The 16869-nt window shown below is 40.1% G+C and overlaps 1 protein-coding gene across 1 annotated transcript; it reads left to right on the forward strand.

The window, feature by feature from the left end:
• The first annotated feature begins 236 nt into the window (after positions 1 to 236).
• Positions 237 to 6149, forward strand: LOC139136621 (cytochrome P450 2D4-like). The gene is made up of 3 exons (XM_070704395.1): positions 237 to 654; positions 3696 to 4661; positions 5219 to 6149. The coding sequence occupies exons 1-3, from the start codon at positions 309 to 311 to the stop codon at positions 5398 to 5400; spliced, it is 1494 nt and encodes a 497-aa protein (XP_070560496.1). The 5' UTR covers positions 237 to 308; the 3' UTR covers positions 5401 to 6149.
• The last annotated feature ends 10720 nt before the right edge of the window (positions 6150 to 16869 follow it).

The raw sequence follows: 16869 nt of genomic DNA on the forward strand, positions 1-16869 counted from the left end.
GGGCTTCCATCGTCGTGAACCACGCACCTCTTTACGGCAACAGCTCAGAGCTATTCTTGATTTTTAGGTCAGCGGAGCGGAAATATTGCTCTGGCAAATAGCAATTTTCTCACATGAACGGAAAATAGCTTTTGTATGACGTCACCAGACTCGCCGCCAACTACTATTATGACGTCAAAGGGATGTTTGAATAAGCAAATGAATATTCATTAGTTTGGCGATAAAGGAAGTGCAAGTGAAAGGGAATCTCACTGCATGGAAGTACCCGGGGGAAGTACGTTGACAACACTAACTCGCTCGCACACAAGATGGCGTTTTTTGTTGAATATTTTGAAGTCCACACCGTTCTCATTGTCATCACTACCTTCCTACTGTTTTACTGTTTCATTCTTAAACCGAGGGGACCATGTCGACTTCCCCCAGGACCGTGGGGATTGCCGATTCTCGGCCATCTCATTCAAATGGGCGAAAGGCCTCACATTAAGTTCGTTCAATGGGCCAAGCAATTCGGCGATGTCTTCAGCATTCGTATGGGAAGTCACTTGGTTGTGGTGCTCAACGGCTATGATGTCGTCAGAGAAGCTTTGTCCAAGAGGGCAACATCATTTTCCGGCAGACCAGCTTGGCTCAATAGACGTTCCCTTGGCGATAGAGGTAAGATGGCAGAGAGAATATGTCACTTTAAGATTGTCCTTGACAGTCCCTCTGTTCCCTAGCCAAGCCAATGATATCCCTGCGTTTTACGGCGCAGGAAGTCTAGCGCTGGGGACAAAGACCTGTAAGCGGGAACCGAGTGATCCCATATGATGAATAATGTTGGGTTTGAAGTTTTGTAGAATTTTATGCTTGTGCTGATTGGGTGTGGAGCATGGACTATTTAATGCATGGAGTACCTTCACGATATTAAGTATCAAACCTCTGTGTTTAAACTCTTTTCCTTCCGTCGTTCTTCCTTTACAGAACAGGTTCATTGGGTGTTAGTCGTTTTACGACTTCCATTGCGAAATGGTTAAAAAACTTTCCGATAAGTGACTTTTCGGTTTTGCAAATTGTCTTTCCGTAAAATATCGAAACCTTGCATGTCTCAGTCATTATCTAATGACAATGAAGACAATGCCAACGTGGGAACAACGAACGGACAACAATGCAACTTCTGAATTGCTGAGATGTCCAGTCTTGTCTGGTGGACTTCTCACTGTCATTACGTCATGACTTCAAGCTTAAGGGTATTGAACTTTGTTCAGTTGTCAGCGGAAGTTCGGCATTGAACCACTGAAGGAAACACACAGGCTAATGAGGGATTTATACTCTGAGCTAAATATATTAATAATTATGAAATATGAATATCACTAATAAAACCTGTTTGGTATTTTAGCAAGGTTGAACTTCCTTTCCAATCTACATGCAATACTGGAAAAAACATTACAACTCACTGTCCGGGGTCAACAAGGTTGAGTTTCCTTTCAGCTCTGCATTACATGCATGGAAAGTCACTGAACACATCACAAACGACAAAGCCATTTACGATGTGTCTAAAAATGGTACAAGTACATGCTGTACATGCCTTATAGTTTATATCCCTCTATTTGTACATATTCTGTATTGCCTGTTCGCTGAAGATGTTCGATGTCCGTGTAAAACTAGTATCTCTAATAACAACGCAAAGTTGGCCAAGGTACAACACTATGCACGATTGCTTTCGAGCGCCAGCTAGATTAATGCGTCTATGTTGGTTTTAATGCTGTACATAAATGCTTATGCTAAAGAAGAACGATTTATCAAGACCAAAGTTGTACATTCGGGAATGATTGATCGTATGTGTACACATACTTGCCTGTATGATATTTGATCTGAAAGTACGTGTCATACGTAATGTTATCTTCATGTTTTTTCACTATCAATTTCAATCCGTTGATACGCCATGCCAACGACGTATGATAACGTTCATCAATTTAACATTTTCGTTTCGAACCAACAACGTATTTTGAACACCAGCTGCGCAACGGCTGTGTTCCGGTCAATTGTCTCATGGGACGCTATCTGGGATAATGTCATGACCTAAGACATTCATAAATATTGATTCAGACAGGAAGCTATCTTGACCCCGATTCAAGCGTGACCGTACCTCTTCTTTTAAGTATTGACGATGCGGTTCTCAGCATGCGTCCGCATGACAACACAGAGCATCACATGCGGTGTCTAGACAGAACAGCGTTGATTTACCCACGTACACAAGAAAGTCGATACAACAACATGGCCGTCTGCCAACAATAGAAAGTATTTTTGGTTCTCCTTGTGAAAGTTGTCTTCTGATGGTACCACCTAGTCTGGCAGAGACCCTGCGATTCGCGTTCTTCCCTGTTGGAACACGCGCGCGCCCTTCAGAGACGCGACGCGAATCCCAGGGTCTGGACGTTCTTGCAAGCGACCGGTCGGATTTCTGCCTGATCCGGGTACTTTATGAAATGACAAGTACCATAGCCAAATAAAATTAAAAATGAAAAATAAAAACATACAGCGTATATAGGTCTACCAGCTACTAGTATATATTCTCTCCGCCCAGTTAGATAGGTGTTTCTTTTGACGTCACTACCCTTATGAATATTCATATCCTTGCAAGAACGGACAGTCGCTGTGTCTGGCAGCGCGTGCTCACAGCTGCACAGCCTTCGAATGCAGACCCATCGCGGCGCGCACAAAACAAGGCACAGCGACTGTGGAGAGTCTAGGTACCACCGTTCACTTTCACGTTCTTTCACTGAAGTGGAATTTGTCACTCGAAGGTTCGGTGGAGGGACCGTGGGTTGATACTAGTATCTATGACCTACAAATCATTACAAACCAATCATCCACTTCGAAAATTTTCCATGTAGCATAGTGCCTCCATCATCACGATGAAGGGACTGGCAAGACCCATGGTAATCATAGAGACTTTGCTCCACTTGGACTAGGGTGCTTTGAAGGATAAAACAAACTACAAGTTGTCTTGTTTAGATCTTCATTTCGCTATACCCATGTGATGGATAATCGACTTTTCTCGAATGTCTAACCACGGACACCGGGACACGCTGATTGAAGATCAACTAAAGCATCAAGCCAGCTTTTAAACCGGTACGCAGTTCGTATCAAAGGAAACTTTGATCAAATTTCATTGTACATTTAAGGACAGTACCTTTACAATTTTATTAAAACCATGAAACAAAAACAAAAAACAAACAAAAACCAAACAAACAAAAAACGTTAATCAACACTGTTAGGAAGATGTTTGAAATCTTAACCCAATAAAGGGCAATTAGGAATTCAGCGGATTAAAAAAATTGTCAATGTCTGTATTATTAGCTTAAAAGGGACAAAGTCGGCCATTTTTCATGAATTTTGTTTGATACGAGATAATACTTACACGATACTACTAGGATACATGAAACCATCGCGAAAATGAATTAATGGTCATGACCATTAATTCATTTTCGCGATGGTTTCATTTGTCGTGTCTAAAACCGGGGTCGAATATATGCATGGTCGCCTATGATTCATTCAGTATCTTTCAACATGTCAAACAATATAAGTAGTATATCGTATCAAACAAAATTTATGAAAAATGGCTGACTTTATCCCTTTAACATGCTTATTGCAATGATTTATGCCTTACAGAGGAGAGCATTAACTGTGAATTTATTTCCATTTCTTCGGTGAAGGTATCGTGAATACCACAGGCAGGCCATGGAAGGAGCAACGCAAATTTGCCCTGAGAACGCTTCATAGCTTCGGGATGGGAAAAGAGGCCTTAGAGGAAGTCATGATAGGAGAGCTGGAGTATGTCGTCAAGGCTTTCGAGGAAACCAATGGGGAAATCTTTGATCCTAGTCATGTTCTGCAGAAGGCAATATCAAATGTTATATCAACCGTCGTGTTTGGTAGCCGCTTCGACTATGAGGATGAATTCTTCTGCAAGTTGCTGCACGATATGGATAAGATGTTTGAAAACACAGTGGGGGCGCTGTTGATAGATCTCTTCCCCAAGCTGGTCCACATTGCTGACTACTTGGATCCAGCCACGCCTAAGTTTAGAGCCTGCGTTAAAGCGTTGGAAGTGAAGATTGATGAGTGCAAAGCTCGTACAAAGGCTGGACATGATAATGATAGTCCAGATAACTTCATAGACACTTACCTGAAGAATGTTGAAAACAATGTCGCCAATGAAGATTCATCTTTCAAGGACGACTACCATCTTTCAGAAGTGATCATGGAATTATTTTTCGGTGGAACTGACACAACTCTGACAACATTGCAGTGGGCCTTTATGTTCATGCTAAGTAACCCGGATGTACAACAGAAAGTACAGGACGAAATCGATCGTGTCGTCGGCAAAGACCGTCAACCTCGCTGGGAAGACAAAGCTAAAATGCCGTACACAGAGGCTACAATTCTTGAATTCCAGCGAGTTAATCCTGTTCTTCCCCTGGCAGTTCCACATGCAACTATCGAGGACATAGAATTTCGAGGTTATTTCATTCCTAAAGGAACTTTGGTCTTTATTAACCTCTACTCTGTTTCGAGAGATGAACGTTACTGGGAAAATGGCGCCAAGTTTGATCCGGCACATTTCCTCAACGAAGATGGAGAGGTGGTGAAGAGTGACGTGTCACTCCCATTCTCTGCAGGTAAACTTATCACAACAATGATTTGAGTAGCCGCCATATTCAATATCGTAGCTGCCATATTTACCTCGCTTGGGAGATTTGCCAACGTCGAGCCACACGCGTATTTTTTAAAATTCTTCGTCGAATTTCCAAAGTGATTCGTTTCCCGACACGTTTACTCGTTAGCAGTTTTTTATTATCTATCTGTAATTTTCTTTGATGTGAAAAGATGAATTTCCCGAGAACACTATAAATACACTTCATAATTATTTATTACATCAATGACGTCACTTGTTAAATTGAGCATGGAGAATTCAATGTGTTAGGTTCAAAGCAAATTAATGAATACAGTATAGTATTTGTTCAGGAACTATACTCAGTAACCTAAAAGGATGTTCCCACGACTGATCCATCTTTCACTTGAGAAAAGAAAACAGATTACTCATTAAGTAAACACATACCATACCTGTGTAATGCTTCACCTTGTTTTGGACCTAGAGTCGGCTTGATCAATTCGATGACCGACAAGAATTCGAACATTTCTAAGCATTTCTTCATTATTTTGTTTATATTTTCAGGTAGTCGTGAATGCCTCGGAGCTCAGCTTGCAAAACCGGAACTCTTCGTCTTCTTCACTCGTCTGCTGCAAAAGTTCAGCTTTGTGAGAACTGACGACTCATCTGAACTGAACTTTGAGGGCGTCCTGTCAACCGTCTACCGGCCCCGTCCATACAAACTGCGCGCCATTCGGCGCACCTGAATTGTGTCAAGGGCATGTTTTAGTGCTCCGTGTGTTCACATACCGAAAGCCAAACATAGCTGATGGATTGAGGCAACGGTAGATACTGCTATCAACAAAATTTGCATGTTTCAATTTAACCGTGTTTCAACCACTCAGCAACACACTTTTTATAGTCCCTTAAAATGTGGAACACCACCACATGCCAAGTTTGAATGCCGATGCGACATGTCTATGGTTCTACATTTCTGTATATTTCCCTTACTATATTTGTCATGTTTCAAAAGGCAGTTGGCAAAATAAAGATACCACCGTTTTACTGTAAAACGGTAGAGTACTGTGTACGACCAAGCAACAGATAGAAATTATTAAGCACAGCCGATGACTGAAGTTATAAACTTTTCCCAAATGATGTAACATACTTAATAATTATACTTGCATGAATAATTTCACGCTTGACCTTGGACGTCAGTTTACTGGATACACAGCGAAACTATCTATGTTGTATTCTGTAGGTTCATGGCCCAGTAACCATGCATTTGCAAGGTTGAAGTACCAATAAACGGCCTTTGATATCGCTGACTCATTCTTGCAGAGTCCCTGCGTGTCAGCAGAATGCTATTTTGAGCGACATTGCATCATTTCTTCAATTATTTGTAAACGAAAATTATACTCTGCTACTGATCGAAATAATTTGCTTAGATTATTCACGTTATGTTTTCCTGCTAAAAATTAAAGAGAGCCTAAAGGCAACATTATTTTTTCTATAATTACCTGTTTTCTGCCCTTTTTTAATTTATAGTTTGTAATTAATCGTGACAGCCAAATGCATGCGATGAGATGTTAGTTTATTGTGTGGGTCATCGATCACCGTTGCCGCATGCTAGCCACGTGAGAATGTAATGATCACCACGCCCTCAGTGGTCGGATGCTATTGATGACATTGTAGTGCAGCACAGCAAGTGAGGCTACCCACCGTGACAATTATCCATGATTCGTACACACGGAGATCACTCACTGAACTGAAGCAAAGTTCTTCTGTACACAGAACAACTCGGTCCATATTTCGAAATTCTGGCAACACAGTTTTGATAATCACAATTTTTTGATTTCCCATGACTGTGAACAATGAGAAGATCTACCCCTTTTCCGTGGAGGAGATAGGAATTTGTAATTTTGTCAACATAGATTTCAGACAGCCATACATAATATTTTCAAGGAAACTAAGGGAATAGGTTGCATCTGTGTTGGCCAAAGACAGGAGTATTGATTTCTATAAATGTTCGTTACAAGGGAAATTTGCACGTCTGACAGTTGGTATGATGAGACCATCTTAGTTGCTGATGACTTTACCTTGACAAGTGTACAATTTTTAGCACCTACAAACATCGACTACTTATTTAATTTACTCTTGAATTTTAAACATAATCAATAATTTTCGAACATAGTTTTAACAAATAATCCTGAAATAAAATTCTAATATGCTCATGACATGAAACTGATACAATTGAAAAAGCCTTTAGCAATGTCCGAGTGCTCTAATCAAGGGGAATTGTGGGTAGCCTCACTTTACAACAATATGTTCAGTGCATCCTCCCTTCAAATAAGCGGATCAAGGTAGTCACGGGATATTTCTATCTTCAGCAGACAACCGACAGACAAGGGGTCAACCCAACAATCTGACAATGTTCGATGCAGGAGTGACTATGGATGTGAATGTGACAGTCAAGATACGCTCTCCCTATGGGTATGGGGATCACCTTTGACATACACATCAATGGCTGCATACCAGCTTCTCGGTTGACGGCACCAGAGTGTCGGTCATTGACCCATTATGACGACTGTTACGAAACGACCACGAGGACAGTGACCTGTACGTTACGTATTGGAAGGAGTCACTCGTCCTTTCTTGTACTTTTGTTTGCAAACTTACGAGTAAGGAAGATGACGCAACGATCTTCATAGTAGGAACATCTTTAGGGAGAGGTCATTTGATTTAATGGGTACTGGAAGACACAAAATGAAATTTGCAGGAAATTTATTATTTCTAGCTACCGTAAAATATTACTTCAAATATTTTTGAGAGTTGATCTCGGACGCTGTATCTTCATATTTTCCTCATAGCAAATGTACGTGCAACCAGTAAATTGCTAAACTGCTCTGTGTCTTAGTGTTTGACGAGTTAAGGTCAGACTTTTAGTAGGTCATAACACCAGACAGACTGATGTGAGCGATCCAGTCGTGCATCTCCGCCAACTCCAAGCCAAACAGCAAGATTTAATATTTTAGTCTATAAGTGGGAGAAATCTGTACTACAAGGCATAACTTTAAAATAATATCACTAGGGACTTGACCATGCATCACAAAGTAGTTTAAAGTGACACGGTTCTTCATTTCCATATTATATGCTCAAGCTTCAAGATAAATATATTGCACTGAAATTCTGAAGTCTCTTTTCGGGTTATCTGCAAGTCACGATATTTTTCGTGTTTTTCAAAGTGACTGCGCTTTTCCATGTTCAATATTCTGTTTAAACATAGTGTTGTCTGTATTTGGACGCACGCATTCCCGACAAAAATCCGCCAGACCCCTAGAAATGAATTGGTTTTCCCTTATTCTGTGTTGCCAAATTTTCCATGGTACACGCTTAGACCTCAGTGCGTGTTCTCACATTGAACTTTGGACCGATCACATGACTCTCTAATTTCGATTGGTCGAAGCCACGGTTATAATAATTTTCTATCAAAGATTTTATCAAATGCAAATTAAAATGACAGTTATTTATGACGGACAGGTAAGTCCTGCATGCAAGACACTCAATTGTCTGGTGTCAAGGGAGCAACTTTCCTCCTCTGCATGGGTGGGTACATGTACAGTCAGGCCTCTTTGACAGACGTTCTCCGATAGGTAAGTCCATCTCCTTCACTAAGCATCAGCATTGATCAGACTTTTTATCATAGGTTTGGTCTTTTTTGACGTTTCATTTTACGTCTCATAAAATCCTCCATAAAACTTCAGCCATTGAAAGCTAGGAACATATATAAACTACTTTAAGGGGTTGCGTCATGGACCGTAGGAACGTTTCTCTGCTGTCTCTGGTTGCATGTACAAGCTTATTTCGTCAATCAATGAAATAAGTTGATGGCAAGCCATGTCCTGAGTTGTTATAACGACATTGTAAAAGGTAAAGTGTATTTATTCAGAACTCTTTGAGCCCACTGATGGTAATATCAGAGAAAGGCATATCTGACTTGCTTTCATTTCACGAAGAAAATTGAAAGGGTAGTTTTCATATCATCGTGATCTGTAACATTAGTTATTACATGCACCACAGTCACCTGTGGTCTATTCCGCTCTGCGTCTATGCGCCCCATAGACGTGTGTACGTATGCCTGAGAAGAACCAGGCATATGTAAACACGTCTAAGGAGCGCATAGACGCAAAGCGGAATAGAGCACAGGTGACTGTGCATACATCATACATCGAACGTTACTAGTTCCATAGGATTCAATGATAACTTGTTGATGACCTTGCCAGCCGCATATATCATTTGACTGAAAGTGAAATTGAACTGCTTTGAACTTGACATCTTCGGGATTCGAGAATGATCGAATTGTATGTTTTACATTGAAAATACGGTATTTAGAATAAAAGTTAGCAACTTCGTGTTTAGGAATGGTGTAGATATCGTTGACATGTTGCCAATCTGAAGTGCTCTATCGGTTGAAATGTAAAGGAAAGGTAAGATTACAGGTGGTTTGTTCTTGTAAATTGTTAACCTTTAGAGGGTAAGTTATGTTTAATCATACATCATTCCAGTTGTCCACATAAATTCCACTTTACAAACCGGGTGCCAACAATATGAAACAATTTTACCGCCTGACACTCCTAAGCTGCAGATCTGCTTGCAACTACACTATTGAAGGTGGGAGATCCCTCCGGTGATATCAATGTGCGGAGAGACCTCTCGCGTTCATTCGAGTTTTTGCAAAATCCACAGCGAAGCAACGAGCTCCGGAAAGCGAGACTACTAGTTCATTTTTGAACCCCACAACCGAAGGCCTATTAATCGCTGTAGATATGTTTAGTCAAATACCTGAATCACTAACATTACTTTATTTGAGGACTGAATTAAATTAATTATGCTGATCATGGTCGCATACCTTGCCTCAGGCGAGTGCTATTTAAAGTGGGCTACGTTGTCAACGTTCTTTTATAATCCCTGCACTTTGACCTCTTCCCAGTTTGATCAGGCCATTACAGGTGTGTACATTGGAATGCAAATTAGCATACTGAAATCCTGGTCCTGAATGCTGGCATTGCAGTGGTACATTTATCCTGGGTCGTCGGTATCGTACGAACGTGAAAAGAAGATTATCGCTTCTTCTAGGCTGGGGTAATTTACAAAACTGAATGCCAACGATGTTGGGTTGTGGGAGAGCATCACCGTAACCTTGGCCTCATCAACGCAAGTTCGTCGCTGCGAAAATTCGAAGATATCGTGTGCATTCGTATAGTAGGCATCGGGGGTAGGCGGGCTGTTCGCTTTTGTGGCAATGGTGTCGATTGTGAGCAGTAGTGTTACCCATCTCTTTGGCTAATGAAATGTATTTACGGTCGCTGTTCCTTACTTTATTTATTCCTTGCGTAACCTACATATGATATCCCAGAAACGGTATCAGTCTGATAGTGTGGTTAAACATGGAAAAGATGTGAAAATGATACTGGCCACCTTTTTTCACATTTACTTATTATGTTTGGACACGTGGTTTGGAGGCTCTGAAGTGTACATTGTTAGAAAGACGAACACGCAAGTGTCATCATTTACTTCATATCAAGATACAAAACTGGATATGTGCAGTATAGCTGCTGTAGTGAAAAAGAAGTCTTCCTCGTCACTAAAATGCCTTTGACACGGAGTGCAAAATATTGTGTATCTTTAGGTGAGGAATGTTTCTCTTCAGTCAGTAACGACCAGGGCATCATTTTACAAGTGGTATAGCCACTAACTGGTGACACAGTGCCATACTTACACCGAAGGAGTCTGTGTTTTGTGTACAGCGATTTGACGTCATCAGTTTGTGGCTATACCACTTGTTAAATGCTGCCACAACCAGGGAAGGTATCGTTGGTAAATGAGCCTTCTGTTAGTCAGGGATAGACTATTAGATCCAAAGGGTGTCAATATTAATATGTACAATTAAATTTTGAATGAAGTTAAATGCCTATCGCTCTCAAAATAAATTCAAAAACAAATCTCGAAATCAAAATAACTTTTATTTTGATGCATCGCTCTGTCCACTCAGAAGAATCCCTCCTTAGATATAATGGTTCATACGTAGGATAGGTTAAGATTAGCAGTATAAAAGATTGCGTGCTTTGATGAGTTATCATTATGCGGCTAAAGTTCAATATTAAATTTTAGGAATTTAAAAATGGGCATGCTAATCGCAAAATCCTTTTTACGCAAAGAGAATGACGTAAACTCCACCCGTAATCACTGGCATAAACAGAGTCCGGCTAGTGGCGCTCAAATTTGGGATATCTATCCATGCCAAACTGGAATGTTCCAAGGAAAGGAAGGCAAAGGAATTCTTTCCTACTTTCAGTGAACACGTTCGGTTAGCATTGCGCTTATAGGTGACTGGATACCGTAGGCTGTGAGTTCGAACCCGATTGAAGGCACCGTATTGTCGATAAGCCATGCGATATTATACCGCATACTTGAGGGGAACGAGATCTTACTGATGCCAGCGAGACAGGCAACGTAAACCTTTCTTTATATGGGCTATCAATCCATGTGACGCGCCTCGTCGTCATTTTTATGCAGTCTAAAATGAAATTGCGAATTTGAGAAAGCGTTGTTTCGATAGAGCTCTTCGACACTTACGCCATGATATCGTTTTAGTGAGACATCCCTCTGTATGAGGACGTAAACACATGGACTTGAACTTGCTCACATTTCAATATGATTTATGCACATTATGCTTCATGGAACAAGACAATTTTTTTTTCCGTGAGCAGAACTTAAGAACGGTGTTTCTTTCAACCCAGCTTTAGGTCTATACTTCTTCAAATATTCTTCCTCAGAGGAACATGTAAAATTTGCAACTTGCTATGTCTGAATTCTAGTCCCAAGTTATCCTTCGTAAACAGATGAATTACACAGAGACATTAGAAGCGTCTTGCTGCTTGCAAAAATCTGCGTGTTAAAGTTGTAGAGCAAACGATCAACGATGGATATTTTTGCTCGATGTTTGCTATCATGCACCACATGTGTATGATGAGTACTATCTCTATTGGTCACCGCGAGATGGCGCAATATCCATCTGATGACAATCGAGTGAATCGATCATCCTGAAATGAATGAAACTAGATAAATACGCACACAAGCTCTTCACAGTTAGACTGGCGACCCTAGATGGCCATTTCCTGCTTGCAAAAAATCTAATATTTTATGTAACTGTCAGCTAATGAATTGTGTGACTTGTCACCTCAAGAATCAACAAACATTCCCGTTCTGCGCTAAAAAAGAAAACTTTAAGTTTGATACAATAGCGTCTATATTTCACCTCGGCTACTTTGCTGTTCATCGATATCGAAATAATAGAAATTTATTGTAAAAGTTCATTAGGACAAGTTTGCCTAAGTAATAATTTCCTTAATTAATGGAACACCCGTATTAGAGTCGGGACAAATTCTGTTTGTATATTATGATTGAAAAATTGTTTGCCGATATGAAAAAAGTAAATTACATCAAAATCGCAAAACTTTGCGAGAAGAACGTTCGGTTTCTGAGAATTGACTGGAGCAACTCAAACTAGATATGTTGCTTTACAGGCATCAACACATCTTTCGTGAGTGAAAGGCAATGCTTTTGTCGTAAAAAGGATGAAAAAAACCACACGTAATCTTCATTCGTCAAAAAGCAATGCAGTTTTACTAAAGAAAGGTGGAAAATAAATCTCGTTTATGGCTTCAGATCTTCTTGTATCAACTTACTTACACAAAACAGACTCTCAACAAATTAAATGTTTATCATTTGAGATTAATTCCGGTCTTTCGACCGGACGTTATTCGCAACACTGGGCCCATACCTCAGGGTACAAATGCGCACTAAAAACTCCCCCAACTGTATTTCAAGAAGTGAATGAGAGGAGATAAGTCCTCAGCTTCACATATAAGTTGATGTCGCTAACCGTACTGTCTCCTTCCAGTTGCCTTGCGGAGCACGGGGCATATGCAGTGCAATTTTTGCACGTGTATCCGTACAATTTTAGAATTATGCAAACGGTGAATGGATTGATGTGAAATTTGACAGATAACACATCGTACGATACACGGTGATACTAATGTGCTTTTGGGTTACTTGTGGACCACGTTTTCTTGTTATGAAGATTTATACCGCCACATTTGGGTCATATTAGGCAGTTGCTGTATTGATATAGGTCTGTGAAAGAACTTTCAGTTTAAGCTGGTGCCTGCAAAAATGTTGAAGATTCGTGATTTGTAGTGTCATTTATATTTCTAAATTTTCCCGGGAAATCAGCACTTCACAAGTGCATTGTTCATGTCTGGAAACGATCTCCTGTAAGTGCCCTCACAGAATTCCTTGTCGGAGTTCTCCTTTCCCTACGCCCCATTTATGTATGGGTGGACCATTTGATGTCCCCGGGGGTGGGTTTGGGGGTGGGAAGACTGATTGGGGAGCATAATTTTCTTCTCCTTACTTCACTCAGAATTTTTTTCAACAGTACGAATTCTAGTAACTTTTTTCACTCCCCAAAAAGAAATATTTTTTTTTGCGCACGCATATGCGCGCTGAAAGGAATATTGCCTCTCTTTTTTACGATACTTTTCTTTACATGACATGATCATGACGAAAGTTAAATGCCAACCGGGAAAGAAATGTACAGCAGCGTAAGTTGACATAGAACTAAGGGCATACAGCATCGGCTTCAGGAAGCTAAAAAGTTGGAAAGAGAATTATTAGAAGCAAACTCTACTACAGCATGATTGCAGACAGGAAAAAGTGTAATCATCGATGACTCAATATGTAAAATAACTACCACTACTGTTAGTGATTAAGTTTATTCTAGGTAGTAGCTGGATCATATGGCACAAATCCACCAAGGATTTGAAAGACTACACGATGCATATAGAGAGTGGAATTATACAATCTGACGAGACACAACCACTCTAGTTGATCGGGGGAAGTTAGAGGAGCGGGTGTTCCCTTCCTGATACAAAAATTTTGAATATTACAGACTAAAATGGAATCATTTAGTGGCCACTTTGTGCGTTTTAAAAACAGTTTTCATGAAAATAAAACTCAAAATTCTATCAGACACAATCGTTTCCTATCATTACTCTGTCAACAAAAATGCATTTCCAGGAAACATTTCTATTTGACTATGCAGCTTCAAGAGGGCGCTGCACCCAACACAGCGCGTATTTTGCTCAAAATCACTTTGTTTGCAAATATTCATTCTATTTTAATTAATTTAACCCAAGATTGAAATATTAAAATATTATCAAGTTTTGACTGAAATTAATTTTTATCATTAATACCGAAATTGAGGACTTTTACCCCAATTATACACCCCTCCATCCTTTGAGTAAACTATTGCTATACCATACTGAACTTCAGATTCTCTGCTTTTTGAAAATATATGGTATGAGGGGGTTTCCTTGTCATCTTAGATGAGAAATATTCCTTTGAGAGAAACTGTGTTGGCAACACACAGCTCCACCTTAAGTGACAAAACATTTTCAGCGTTCTTTGTTAGTGCAAAGAAATCAAAATGCAGCTTCTGCATATCGGAAGCAGAGGTTCCTGGGATATCTAATGTTTCTTAAGTTCATGTGCCACTCAGGTTCAAAGTCAAGGTATAGCCACAGTTCCTCCAGCACTATTCATTTTGGAATGCAGGTTCTAAGTTCTATCTGGATATTAACAGGTCTATTATATAACATGCTTTGAAGGATAAAATACCGGTAAATCATTGAACAAGCATATCAAGAGAGATTTTTAGCCTTTGTCTGACCTTCATTTTGCATTGCAAATGTTGTGCTAAGAATTCAATATTGGGAATGGGCGTGGGAACCACTTTGTATACAACAAATAGTTTTGTTGAAAAGTCATGATGGGCACAGCACGCGATTTTACGAACAAAGATTGACATCAGATATCAGTTGCAGACAATATAGCTGAATTGAATATTCCAGGGGTTTTCAGGATCAAGGGTGAGACACTGTAGCAAAAGCATTGTGCCAAATTGAAAAACTAGGCAAGGTGAGAGTTACTACTAATAATTATAACAGGGCATTAATGAAATCACATATGCCATGAAAATGTGGCGACCCAAGAGTATGTCGAAAATGAGAGATGTTATGAACATGGGGCGCCCCGAAATGAAAGATACTGAAAAAATGAATGTGATGGCTGATAGTAAGGGAGTCGTCATTATTTACGGCCGGGGGGGGGGGGGTTCGGAGGAATTGCTTTAGAAAATCGAAACATTTCGAGTAACCCCCCTGCCAACCATGACGTGTTTGAGTAACCCTCCTCTCTGCTACAGAAAATTTGAGTGACCCCCCCCCCCAAAAAAACCCCAAGAAATTGGGAAATTTAAATATCTATACAGTAAAATGGATTGCTGCTGCGAAAGGCCCTGTACAGACCCTGATTAAACTCTGTGGTACAGGTTTGTGTTGGAAAGAGGTTCCATTGCTGTGACAGGGGCTGATGTACAGGTCTGTATGTAGTGCTCTGATGACATGCAGTGTTCTCCGTAGGATTTTTTTTACGAGAGGGCAAAGATGTGATGTGAAAGCACCACAAGCGGCCACGCAGCGGGGGGAGGTCAGGAGGGGGTGTCCCCCTCCTGCCATTGGAGCTTTTGAAAAAAGAGATTAAAATGGTGTCATTTGGAGGCACTTAGGAAGTATTTTTTTCAGATTTTTTTTAATGAAAAACTCAAAGGAACAGAAATCTGAGGCAGTATTCCAAAACTTATATTCCAGTTCACTGATTTCAATGAAGATTACATTTTTTGAATCGAAAAAATAGCGACAGACATACATTTATTCACATTTATTATTTATTATTATTTTCCTGCAATAAGACATGGGTTTGTTGTCAAGGCATTTCACTGGTTTTAAACTTTATAGAATCAGAATTAGCTTGCTTTACACATTTTCCCTTATTGGTAACCTATACAATGTAGAATATAGAAAGCAGACGTTTCTCATGAATGATCAGGCAAGTAAATCAATCTTTAATCAGGAAATACTGAAAAATGTACTCAGTACTAGCCTCTAACATAAGGCTTGCCACGTTGAATAGCTGATCATTCTCGTATGAAGATCACAATAACGTGAAACACATAGTGTAATGAGATTTTAGTTTCTTCTATAAAACTGTATGTATATATATATTTATATATATATATGTGTGTGAGTACATATACCGGGTATGAACATACATATCTCAAGCATACATATTGCTGTTCTTTACTATTATTGTTGTATTAATTCATAACTTCACTAAATGCTTCAGTACATATCAACAAAATTGAGTAGCCTCCCTTCTTGTTCTCCACTTTTGAGCAACCCCCCTGTAGCTTTCCATTTTTGAGTGACCTCAGATTCCTCCGACCCCCCCCCCCGATGGGCCATAATAATGAACGGCTCCCTAATGTCTGTACGATAACGTTCACTTCATGTCTGCTGGCAATCGTTTTTATTTTTTCTGCCATTCCTGGCTCGTGGATTTTTCCAGAGGCAGCAGACTTGGAATCTTCCCCTCCCACCAAAAAAAATCTTCCAAGCCTCCCCCGGATATCAAATGGTTTACCCCTCAATTCATGGCGGGCTTCTTGGCTTTGAACATTCAATTATCTTTTGATTTCGGGCCGCGGGTGGGGGGGGGGGGGGGGGCAACTCATCTGCAATGAGTAACCTCTGCAATGGCAGTCGAACTTACAGGCTGATTGCCATCCAAGATTTCAGAAAAAAGATGCATTCCAACACACCGAACAGACAAAATCGAATTTTAATACAAATTATCATTCTCTTTGGTAGATACTAGTATGTTTTCAGTTCAGCCTGAGTGTTCAGAATTTCATTTGGTTGCTTTCACAACTCCAGACCAGTCATCCACACTCTCGAGATAATCTATCGTCATGACGGGATTAATCTTTGGAGGGATGTTTAATATGGGGAAAATATTTTTGTACATAAACTGTTTTTTTCCAGCTGTATTGCTTCTTAAAAACATCACAGCAAAGTCTGCCTTGAAGTGTGGAAAGTTGGGAGAGGAATTGAGTATTAGGGCATACCCCCTCTAGAAATGTCAGCATCCAGGACAACCTGATCTCATCATCCCAATATTTACTATTTCCTCTGGTGTGTTCTGCACCAGTTTTGGAATGATAGGAAATTCTCAATGACCACTTTGCTTTAACTGTTTGGAACAAATCGGGGGCT

This window comes from Ptychodera flava, chromosome 7 (genome assembly GCF_041260155.1).
Source record: "Ptychodera flava strain L36383 chromosome 7, AS_Pfla_20210202, whole genome shotgun sequence".
NCBI classification, from domain to species: domain Eukaryota; kingdom Metazoa; phylum Hemichordata; class Enteropneusta; family Ptychoderidae; genus Ptychodera; species Ptychodera flava.

Bases quoted from the DNA above. Each gene is read 5' to 3' on its own strand.
- LOC139136621 (XM_070704395.1), top strand. From the start codon at position 309: ATGGCGTTTTTTGTTGAATATTTTGAAGTCCACACCGTTCTCATTGTC. The intron at 655-3,695 runs GTAAGATGGCAG...TCTTCGGTGAAG, and splicing joins ACGTTCCCTTGGCGATAGAG to GTATCGTGAATACCACAGGC. The intron at 4,662-5,218 runs GTAAACTTATCA...TTATATTTTCAG, and splicing joins GTCACTCCCATTCTCTGCAG to GTAGTCGTGAATGCCTCGGA.